This window comes from Centropristis striata, chromosome 18 (assembly GCF_030273125.1).
Source record: "Centropristis striata isolate RG_2023a ecotype Rhode Island chromosome 18, C.striata_1.0, whole genome shotgun sequence".
Taxonomy (NCBI): Eukaryota; Metazoa; Chordata; class Actinopteri; order Perciformes; family Serranidae; genus Centropristis; species Centropristis striata.
Genome location: NC_081534.1, coordinates 21,501,725 through 21,513,928, shown reverse-complemented (window position 1 = coordinate 21,513,928; position 12,204 = coordinate 21,501,725). Strand labels below are relative to the sequence as shown.

General features: G+C 40.1%; 1 protein-coding gene across 1 annotated transcript in view; it reads right to left on the bottom strand.

Annotated features, from left to right (window-relative positions):
* syne1a (spectrin repeat containing, nuclear envelope 1a) overlaps positions 1 to 12,204 on the bottom strand; it is a 169,426-nt gene that overhangs the window by 141,812 nt on the left and 15,410 nt on the right. The window contains exons 5-15 of the mRNA XM_059356191.1: positions 11,116 to 11,136; positions 10,813 to 10,905; positions 8,134 to 8,315; positions 7,816 to 8,012; positions 6,154 to 6,266; positions 4,245 to 4,352; positions 3,727 to 3,864; positions 2,213 to 2,377; positions 1,987 to 2,099; positions 1,666 to 1,834; positions 633 to 729 (exon numbers count right to left, since the gene is read on the bottom strand). Of these exons, the coding sequence (XP_059212174.1) occupies positions 633 to 729; positions 1,666 to 1,834; positions 1,987 to 2,099; positions 2,213 to 2,377; positions 3,727 to 3,864; positions 4,245 to 4,352; positions 6,154 to 6,266; positions 7,816 to 8,012; positions 8,134 to 8,315; positions 10,813 to 10,905; positions 11,116 to 11,136 (1,396 nt within the window). The remainder of the gene's footprint in view (positions 1 to 632; positions 730 to 1,665; positions 1,835 to 1,986; positions 2,100 to 2,212; positions 2,378 to 3,726; positions 3,865 to 4,244; positions 4,353 to 6,153; positions 6,267 to 7,815; positions 8,013 to 8,133; positions 8,316 to 10,812; positions 10,906 to 11,115; positions 11,137 to 12,204) is intronic.

Genomic DNA, 12,204 nt, shown 5'->3' with positions numbered 1-12,204 from the left:
TGGTTATCGAGTTGTTGACAAGGGAGAATGAAGTTGAGATATGTGAACAATATTGAGATGTTGGAGGCCACTTAATTTCAGATTAAAGCAAAATCCAAAGAATGTTATTCGGTTTTAGCGATATGACTGGAATGAGATGATTTGTAAACAGTTAGTGATTTTGCAATAACATTTATCCTGTGATATCTATCCTTGTAATATTTCCAATTTTATTAGACCATCATGTGCAATCACATGACTTTAATCATTGAGCAGGAACGCTTTATTGCAGTATTGGGTTTTATGTGATTTTGGCCATGAAATGATGAATGAGTATTTAATATGCTGAAATAGCCCAAAAAAGAAATTCCTGCATTTTATGCACTGAAAGTTGTTCAGGGTTGTTCCCCTCTGATGCATAGGAGAAAAAAACATTCAAGCTCAGTTTCTCACTGATTTTCAAGAAAATAACTCACTGTATAGTGATGTCACGGTATTAAATGAGAAGCTCTTAATTGGCATTATTTACCACTTGAGTTTCTCCGAATTGAGAAATTTAGTTATCCAAAAAACATGAAACATACAACCTGATCTAAGTAGGTTATTCTCTGTGTGTGTTAATATAATATACAGTATAAGTTTTGATTTCTCACCTGAGCTGTCAGCATTGACGTAGACCTCAGCAGACTGTTTCAGGGACTGGAACAATGCCTCGTAATTTTCAAAGAAATGGTGCTTCTCCACAAATAACTGATGAAGACAGAATCAAATTGGAAACATGTTCATGTTAGGAGTCATACAATATGTAGCAGGAAATATTTTTAGAAATGTATGACTTTTGTATAGTAATGTCCTAAAATCAAACAACAGAGCGCTTTTCATCTTTCTTAAAATGTTTGTTCAGAAGTGGGGTTGTGTGAGGTACTTATCTGTAGCCAGTGTAGTACCTACAGTAGATGACCAGACTCCATTGACAAAAAAACAGTAATTTAACCTCAGAAGTTGCTGGTCCACCGCTGCCTTGATCATTTGTTTTTTTTGTGTTTATTTTGTAACTTAAGTGAATCTGAATTAACCCTTTAAAACGGTGAATCATACAATCAGTTTAACTAACCAATCAAGGCAGCAGTAGATCAGCAGTGAAACTATTGTAAATATAGCATACATTTTAAATGTTATTGATTTTTTTGGTGGCTAAAATATGTTTAGCTCCTGCCTGCATCATAGGAGGACTGGGCGATATGGACCAAAACTCATATCCCGGTATTTTTAGGCAGAATGGCGATATATGATATATATTGGTGCAAAGTGTTTAGTTTTAACTCAACGCCACAAGAAGAGATCACCATCAACCTGTTTTATTTAACGACTTTATCAAATTAAAAATCTTCCACCTTTTGAAGCAATTTCCTCAGATTCAGATGCTCTTCATTTGAATCCAAAATACCTCCAAATTATAGAACTGTTGCTTGCTTGATTTTCTTAGGAACTAGCTCTGGCTCGTGGGCAGAGAGAAGCAAACAAATAGTGGTCATAAGTTAAGGCAACATCAAAAGATATATATCGGTATATAAATCCAAACTATCCAGTTCACATTCAAGCTCTGCACAACATATCCTATCCTAAAGATTCCATTAACACTTAACACAGCACATATGTACAGAGTGAATCAAAGCCTGAGCTTACAACATAGTTGTGGAGCATCAGTTCCACAGATTCTTGTCGGCCGTATTTTATGATCCAGGATTTGAGCTTGGACTCTGCGAGAGTGAGGAAGGCCTGCATGTGGTGTTTGTTCTCCAGGAATTCCATTCTAGACAAATGGATGCTAGAAGACGTAGAGACAAAGTTCATCCTAAAAAAAAGACAAAGTTTTCAAAGGATATATCAGAGCTACAGCTTGACCCTCACATTCTGCTTCTCCTCTGAAAGGCAGAATGTGAAATCGTGCCAAGCGAGGGAGTTAATATGGGTCTTCTAGGAGAGATTAGCAGGTGTCTTTATTACCTCTCAGCCATGTCTTGGAGCTGGTCTGGGGGAACAGGGACTCCATCAACACTTCTGTCTTTATGGATCCTCTGAAATATCTGCTGGTGACTCTCCAGGCTCTTTAACACATCCTGCACAGTGTAAATACATACAGTTCATGAACACAGAAAAGCAAACAGATACTTAGATACAGATACTTCTCTCAATGCTACATTTCCTCTCCTGTCTATGGCTCCCTGCTAACCTTGTGCTGCTCCAGAGCCCTGTGGACAGTGTTAGCTGTCACGTCGTGTGCCTGATGGACGATGATCTCCTCTCGCAGGGCTCCTTCAGCCTCATGCAGCCACGCCCCCACCATATCCAGAGGAGCCGGCAGAGACCTGTCCAACTGCAGATGCCAGTCCAGCAGCTGAAATAATTAACACAGTTGAGGGCACAAACAGAGAAACACTGTGAGCTGATTGTAATTGTCCAGTTCACTGCATGGCACAACAACAACAACAACAACAACAACAACAACAAACAAATTACCTTACAACCCCAATCCAAGCTCAAAAGTGAAAATACATTATTGATGAAACAATTACAATGAAAACCAGCTATCAAATGGCTTTGGTTTGGTTTGTGTCTTAATCAAATTAAACTAAATTGTTATTAAGTGGGAGACAAAATGCTACTAAACTTGCTAGAAAAAAAATGACCAAGGTGTTTTTGGACCAAACAGCTCTGTGGACTTCCTGAGTGGAACTGCACACTGGTGCACTAATATGTTCCTGCAGCACTAGAGGCTGCAGCCCCTGGACTGTCACCGCAGACTGCACCTCTACGACCCCAGCACTTCACAATAGCTACTTAACACTACTTTAACACTGTAGCAGTTGCACATTGCTATAACCTAGTTCTTTGTGAGAGCTACTCTATTTAACACTGTAGCAGTTGAGGGTAAAGGGGTTCACTGTGGACGTCATCATATGCCAATTCAGTAGACAGCCAAACCCAAGTGGACACAATAAATAAGGGGGTTCTTAGAATAAAAAAAATAAAAAAAAAAGACTGACATACTCAAAAAACACACATGCAACTAGGGATGGGAATACTTTGGTTGATGACGTGGAATTTTTAATCGATCTGTTTTTTAAATTTTTTTTATTTCATCTATGACTCCGTATCAGTACTCACTGAACTGAAACACGACTGAGCGTTCAGTTCTACGTGAATAAGCCAATGAGCAATGAGCATTAAGTTGGATAAAGCTACAGTTTGCAAACTGAAAGTTGCAATAACAATTATAAAACACACAGAAATACAAGAGAATTAATTTGATCAAACTTAGCTTACTGTATCAAACTGTATCATTTGATCCAAAAGTGATTTTAACACAAAACACATTTAAATATGCAAGATTACTGTGAAAACTAACCTCATGCCTCTTCGGGGGCAAAAACATAAAACATTTAACTCCTTGATGTTATCTTTAGAGTATAATCTCACTTGAGTTAGTTTTTACTATCAACAGGAAGTCTCTTTTCATCCTTTCTTTTCATCCTTTCAAATCCTTATCAAATAGGCTTTTGCATGGTACTGAATATACATCTTATTTTGCCCATGTACCACGATTAATCGATTAGTTGATCATAAATGTTATAGATGTTTGAGTTGGCAGGCTTCTTCCAAACGGCCATCCCTACATGCAACCATGACATCCTTGGCGCAAATCTGTCTGGAAACATTTGAGGAGGTGCCTCCTGCTTCTCTCACCCTATTAGAGACTCTCTCCCAGGCCTGTTTGACCAGAGCCTGATCCACAGTCAGCATCCCATCCTTCTGAGTGGACTGCAAAGCCCCCTCCACCTGCTTCCTCCTCATCTCCAGCTGGACATGCAGAGTCTTAAACAACTGCAAAGAAAAGAAGAAATTATTCACAGCCCCAAAAATATTCAAGGTACAGTATAAAGTAAAAAAAGTGCTTTCTCCAATCAGACACTCATAGAACCTGTAGCTAACTGCGTCTGAATGCTGTCCTCTCTCTGCCTTCAGACTTGTCTGAATATTGTGCAGAGAAAATGGGGGTATCCCACATGCTGCTGAATATGGAAAGTATCCCGAGGCTTGGTGGAATAAGCCAGATTGACTGAAAATATGACGGCTGCCGTCTGATCCCCACAGTGTAATGCCACTGATTAAGCTAATAATAGGAGCGTCTGTGCCCAGTGTGCCCGGTTTCAAATGCACACACACCCACACACCAAATCACCCACCCACGCACACACACTAACCTGGTACTGTTGAGCGAGATTGCCCTCAGTCTCCTGAGCCTGTATTGCATCTCTCTCCAGCTGGTTGAGCCACATTTTGAGCTCCCTCAGGCTCTTTCGCTGCTCTCTCTAGGAGGCCAGGATGGGTGAGAGGCGGTGGGGTGAACAACGGACGTGGAAATAGCAAAAAGTGCAAATGGGAAATGAAAAACAAATAATAGAGAGGACAAAAGAGTTTAACGCAGAGGGTAAAACAGGGAAAATGAAGAGAAAGAAAGTGATTAACCAAATAAATGTTTGAGGGATTGATGAAAGGAAGAGGGTGAAAGAGAGGGCATGTACTGTTAAACATGTGTTCTCTTAATCCTCTTCGTCTCCCTGTAGGACAAAACGTCAAAAACCCACAGCTGCCAAAAACACTCAGCTTAAACAGGGTACTTTGTCTGAGACCCCCTACTAACATTTCATTGGATTTTAAGTAACCATGACGATAATACTATGCTGCTCAAAAGCTTGTGAGATTGTCTATTCAGTCTGCGAGCTGTTCACTCTCATTCTATTCAGTTTTATCACTTCACGTTAGCTCCTGTGAGAATATCAAACTTTATTCTTTATGACACCCTCAGAAATAAATTAGGCTCACTCCAAAAAAAAGCTTCTGAAAATCATTTTTACAATCAGCGTTTCATTTATTTACTTATTTTATGAAGAGGCCCTTTTGATGCTTTTATGTGAAAACACAAGGGCTAATTGACCTTCATCCAATGAAAGAGAATACACAGGACAAACATTAGCGTGTTAGCAAGAACTGTCAACAAAGAACAAAGCCACCAGAAGACTAATCAGCCTTGTAAGACAGAGAAACACTGAAAGCAAGCGGTTAACGCAGCTTTAAAGCACATCACTGCTCCTGCCACTGTTAACCTTAAAAACAGGCAACCTCTATTCACAAGCTTTCCATCAAATACGCTGTATCAATGCACACTGCCAATGCCAGAGGCTTTCATTGTCATGCTAATGGAACCAGGAGCCATAGCGGGAGGTAACGTTAATAAATGGTAATATCACGTCTTATTATACTGGACTTCCTTTTGTTATCATGGCTCAGAAACCCTGCGGCGGGAATATCACATCAGGTAAGATAAAGAGCCAATATTAGCATATAGGCTCTATTTTGACATGGAAAAACAATGTTTAATCTCGTCCATACAGTGTACAGTAGACAGTGATACTGTAATCCAATAGTAGAGGCAGAAAAATAAGCATTAATCACATTTATATGGAAACCATGAATGTGCATGGGCGCTAATTGCATTGAGCTGCAGGGAAATGATGGAAAACCTGCCCCTGGGACCTTTCAAAGTTACTCTTTAACCTACCTCCAACATTTCCACTATATCGCGTGGAGCAAGACCATGCTGTAGGACAGAGGCCAGCACAACAACCACAGGAAAGCAGGCACCACACAAAAACACCAGAGAGACAAAGACAAGGAGAGATGTGCAACAAGGAAAGACATGAAATAGGCACCTGAGTCACATGAAAGAGGAATTATTACTGTTTGTTTTAACCTTGAATAGCAGATAGGTGGTGGTTACGCATCAGAACGTTTTAGAAAGCATTAAGTAATTATAAAATATGGAAATTCGCTCCCTGTAATTGCTCTGACTTTTACTGAACTTGAAAAAAAGCCTCGCCCACCTTGCACTTACATAGATTAAAACAAGCATCAAAGTGTATTTAGAGAGACCCAGCTGTGCTCACAACACTGACTACACAAAGACAAAAATGCCATCTATAGATATGTCATGGCTGAGGTTTCACACACTGACTGTGACATCTGAAGAGAAAGACAAAACACACATGATGCAAAGAGAGAGGAGACAAAGAATGGCGTGTCCAGACTGAGATAAATCCGACAGCTGGTTACCTCTTCTTCTTGCTGTCCGTCTGAGTCGCTCTGCTGTCGGTCAGGGTGATGCTTCAGGAACTGGGCTACGTATGTCATAATGGATTTCTCATCTGGCTTGTCTACATCAACATCTAGGAAGGGGTACAAAATTAATATAATCAGATGTCATATCAAGTGGAGGCCAGTGGATAAATCATAGAGAAAGATGTCTATGGAATTGAAAAGAATATTTTTGACTGACATCCATTCAGCAGCAGACAACTGCCACATTAAATGAGAACAACCTTCAGCACTTCACATCAGCGTCCAAGTTTTGTTTGGAGGTTCCACTGCGCTGAATCTCATGGCCTAATGGACCTTAATTATACTGATGTCAAGCTTGATTTGTCAGAGTTCATTCTGAAGGGCAGGCATGAAGGGGCACAGCTGGTGTTTGGAAGTGACACTGAGGTGCACATCTGATGCTGCAATAGATGCCCACTATTGTATATCAGTATTCTGCAGTAAACAAACACCTCTATATGAGGACAAGCCACAGATTTAAATGATATATAAGGTAAATAATTTCTTTTGAATGAGTAACATGAAAGGTCATATTGTTGTCTATTAAAAGACAATGTAGCCAAGAGAAAAAGAAAAGGTATTAGAGAGACGAATGACTTAAGAATTAATTTGAGCTCATGATGTTGTAGATTTGGTATGTGGTTATTTGTTATCTCAGTTGGTAGTTGGAGGTGGGGGAAAATATCAATACAGCATAGTATCACAATATTTTGTGTGGCAAAACTGTCGGGCGGCCGGTAGTATTTTCGCTGTTTTTTCTCACTTTTAGGAATATACTGGAGATACTGGTATCATATGAAACGAGAAGACCTAAGGAATCTGTAGGCACCATGTACGTCAGGATATGGTGTTGGGAAGTTGTTCAGTAGTGAAGCTCAAAGTTGAGAAAGTTTGAGAAAATGCTTTCAGTTCAATTTGACTGAATACTTTGTTGGTCAGTCTGTGGGTTTGACACTCATTGTGGAGAAATAAAAAGACTGAAGTGAGATGAATAGAAATCACAATAATATCGCAAGAGTGACTCTAGATAATGAGTATGCCAATGTTAGCAATATGTTTTTAAGTTTACGCGAGAGTAACTGGAGCAATAACCAATGCTCTCTTCAAAAGGCACCAGACTCCGTTGACAAAACCAGTAAGTTGACCTCGCAGAACACGAGCTGCTGGTCTACCGATGCCTTGATTGGTTAGTTTATTTGTTTCAAGGCACGGTCACACATATGTCAAATTACCACTTACAAATATTCACCTCCTCATACAATCCAATCCATCAAAAAATTTAAATAACTGTTGAAAAAATGGGCTAATGTTACAGGAAAATCAACATCAGATTTGCCGCAAATCTGGTGTAAACTAAAGTGTAATCTGTCACCTGCTCTCGCCAGCTACCAGCTAGCCAGCTATCATGCAGAAAGCTATGTCATCAAGTGGAAAATCGTTCTCAGAAGGGTAAGAAAAACAGCCTTAGATGCTAAAACATATGACCTGGATATGGATATGGAAGAATACTGGGAAGCTACAGAATTATATAAAAACCTCAATAAATTAATAAATAAATAAAGGACCGGTCCTTTAATGATAGAGTCTGTAGGAAATGGGATACAAAATGTAATTTACCCTCCGGGTCGAGAAGTTGTGGCACACCCAGCTCTCTTTCAGCCAATAAAAAAGCTTCCTGTAGATTCACTCGATTAGGCCTCCTCCACACACGCTCCATGTCAACTAGATTGGGCCGAAGGGCGTTGATAACCGCGAAGAATGCTAACCCTGTGCGCCAACTGGAGCCAAAGTCCTTCACCTCAATGCCCAGACGTCTATGAAGAACAACAAGAAATCAAAGCAGGTGGGGAAAAGCAAGTTTCAATGATAATACCACAGTACAGTTTGTCTATTTTGTTTTAGAGACAAGACAGTTTACTAAGGGATGCTACACACTTGGTGGCCGTCTGCTGGACCCATCTCAGTAGGGCCTTTCTGGCTCCGCCCTGCACAGGTGGGAGGGGTTTTCTTTTGACCGGGGGGCTGGTGGCCTCGGTGCTGCTGGTGGAGCTGTCCAGTGAAGAAGTGCTGCTGGACATGCCCTGAAGTGCTGGTAGGCTACTGGTGAGCTCCTCAATCTGAAGAGAACAGGAAACTGGTGAAGAAATGAGGCCGCCATACTTGCATATTTACTCCAGAATTATCTTTTATCCATTGTTTATTAATTATAATGCCTGCCTGAGGGGCACTAAGCTTAATCACTGTAATTGCAGGTGAATAATTGCCTTTTGTGTTTGTTTTTTTGCAACTCATGCAGCTGACGTCCTTCACTAATACACAACACATACGAACATAAAAATTTGTCATCAAGTGACTTGCAGTTTGATTTATTATTGGACTTTATGTGTCTGCTTAAAAGTCCAGTTTCCCCACTGCTTAACCATTATTCAGCTACACACTGGAACATTTAAATATCTTGAAAGTTATTAAATTCTAGTTTAGAGGCAACAAAATGACAGATTAAAGAGGAAATCATTTGATTTTCACTTTCAAATGTACTAATCTTTTTTGTGTGCAAATGTTGTTCCATATGTTGAATACTGAGTTACAAATAAACCAGAAATACTGTTTATATTACGTAACTATGGTTGAACACAATAGGAATTCAGTTGATAAATGATGACATATGTAATAATCCTGAGCTTCAATGATATCATCCATATGTACAAAAAGAAAAAATCTAAATACATGCATGACTTGGGACAACAATCACAAAACGTATTATTAGACTTCAGCCCAGCCAGCTGGCCGGTTGTTAAAGATTTATTGCTATCTGCACATAATCTACTTCTCAGTTTCTTTTCTCTACTGCCAGCAAACGGAGGCTCACAACTCAGAAAATCCATAAATATCAGTGTGGAATGAAATACATCAAGATGTCAGTAAGTGAATAAATACATTTTCCACTTTTGTACATTTTCTTTATTTAATATCCTGGTGACGGCTTGAATAGCAGACATCTTTATGAGCTGATGTTGCAGAGAGACTGTAGCGTTGTGATTAAGTTGCTGTTCATGTCTGAGATGCCTGAGGTAGCATCTGCTCGTTTCCAATGGAGATGCTTCGGAAGATTGATTCTTCCCAGCTTAAATTTCTCTATAGTTGCTTCGCTTTTACCAACATATATTTCAAGCATCTTGCTTCCTAATAAGTACTGCCAGTTTACAACATGAAACTGATTGAGGCTTTTGCATATTTCTTAGTGGATTTATCATTGGTTTACTGGTTTGTGTACGGTAGATAGACTGCACTTATATAGCACTTTTCTAGTCTTTGCGACGACTCAGAGCGCTTTACACTACAGACAGCGCTCATTCACACATGTATTCATAGTGGAGGCCTAGGTTACCCTAAACGCTGCCACCATCAGGAATTCATTAACACACCGATGAACGCAGCATCGGGAGCAATTTGTGGTTCAGTATCTTGCCCAAGGATACTTCGACATGTAGGTGCTGCCATGGTCAGGGATCGAACCACCAGGATTGAATCAGTGAGCGACCACTCTACCAACTGAGCCCCAGCCGGCCATTGATGTATAGAACCAGGCTAATTGCATATTGGCAGCCATGTTGTTGTCAATTTTAGGTCCTAGTAGTGAGCTTTCAGTGTTGATTTGACAAGACATTCACATTGAGTAACTTAGTAAGCAACACATTTTTTCTCCTTATGTTGTTTCACTGTTTAAAAAAAACAGCACATCCTCATACAGAAGCAACAGAATATGTAACAGAATATATATGACCGTTCTACTTGATTATGTTTAGGTAACAAAACAACTTGGTTAGGTTTAGAAAAGCATCATGGTTTGGGTTAAAATATGTACCTGACGTGGTTAAGAACATGATGTAGTCTGTTGTGTGGTTACATACACTGTAAAAAATGTTTGTAGAAATTACAGTAAAATACTGTCAAAATGCATCAGAAATATGGCGTACAATTAGTATATAATTATTAGTAGATGCTTTTAATTACCGTAAATCAAGGAATAGTACCAAAAAACTTTTAACATGTAGAAAACACAGAAAAATACCACAAGGACACAATTACCCTAAAAATAAAGTCACTACTCTTCTACTCTTTCTGTCTAATTTACAGTTTTTGCTGATATTAACATTTACAGTAGCAAACCCACTCACTGTATTTTTCATGGTGAAGTTCTGCCAACCACAGATGCTGTTTTTTTACTGTAAATTAAACAGATTTTTTTTTTGTGCTCTTGCGCAGTTACTCATTGAAGTTCAAATAACCAGACTTGATTAAAATGTTCAGCTCTTAAGGTTACCCCTTGATTGTAATAAGGTGCTTGTACAGATGACCAATAGGGCAGTTTTTGGACGTATTAAGAATAAAGCATGCTGAAATGTGTTCACTGCATGTGAAAATCTGATGAATAGCCCTGATGTAAATCAACTAAAGGCAGTGTTTGTTTGTTTAAAGATTAGTTTTGGGGCTTTTTTGGCCTTTTGGACAGCACAGATAAGACAGGAAAGGGGGAAGAGAGCGAGTGACATGCAGCAAAAACTCAGCAAGGACTCAACCTTTGTGCACCCAAACTAAATGTTACAATGTTACCTGGAAGTAGAGGATGATGGTCCAAATCAATCCCAATACAATTGACGGCCGTCCATCAACAATGTCGGTGGAGTTGATGTTCACAAGCTTGATCTGTGTCAAAACACAATATTTTGCATTTTAATATCTCATAACAGGAACTTATAACAATAAATTACAATCAAGTCCAGTTTATATTCCCTAAATTTCACTATAATGACAAATGAGCAATATACAGTATGAACATAATCCTCAGCACTACTGGATGCAGATAATCCTGACATCATCCTGAACTAACCAGTGCATAACGTTATGGATACTGACCGGAGATCCTCTGTAGGCAGACTGGAAGGCAGATGAGAAAAGAGAGAGGAGGGAGAGAAAGACAGCAAGAGAGCGTTTAGGTGTTTGATTGAAGGAGGACGCCTCATTGACTCTGAGACAGCAGATAGCGTCGCATCTCTGAGGTGAGATAACTTGAGTGGTTGGCTGAGAGCAGAGATCTATCACTGCTGCACAGGCAACAGGGATTATATCCAGCGGAGATGGACAGAGAGAGGGTGATGCAGGACGAGAGAGAGAGAGAGAGAGAGAGAGAGAGAGAGAGAGAGGAGCAAGAAAAAGAGGGAGAAAGAGAGGGCTGTGTCTCCTGATATGATGAAGTATTCTATATGATCACACAGAGGGTTATATTACTGTGGCGCTGTGGCACAACAGGTCATCATATGGTAATGCAAGCCACTCCACATATGTGAAGAAGCATGGACGAGGAGATTGGGGGCAGGCGAGGGCAGCGTGGGATAGTGGCTGATAAGAATACATGCAATACATGGTTTCATATTAGAAAACACAGCAGGTCATCCCGGCAACTCAACCCAGAGTGAAGCTGGGATGGTGAATGTTTTGTGTTACGACCACACACATCAGCATAAAAAACACAGATAAACATACAGTAGTGGCTGCATTGCAACCATCAGTGTTTGGCGTTATTTAACACACTGGCTAACCCACATGCACTAGCACGCACGTGCAACCAGACAACCACAACAAGGAACTGAGAAGCTTTGATTAAAACACACATGGAGGGAGCGTGACTTTATTTTCCTGCCAGGAAGCGGACTCGGGTCATGGGAGGCTGGAGCCAATCCCAGTTGACATTGGGCGAGAGGTGGGACATTGGACCAGAGTATCACAGGGCTGACACATAGAGACAGACAATCACGCTCTCATTCACTCCTACGGCCAATTTAGAGTCTCCAATTAAACCTAAGCTTCATGTTTTTGTACCCGGAGAGAACTCACTCTGACATGGGGAGAACATGCAAACTCCACAGAAAAAAGCACGAAAGTCAAATTCAAACCTGTGACCCTCTTCCCTCTTGCTGAGGCGAAAATGCTAACCACTAAAACATT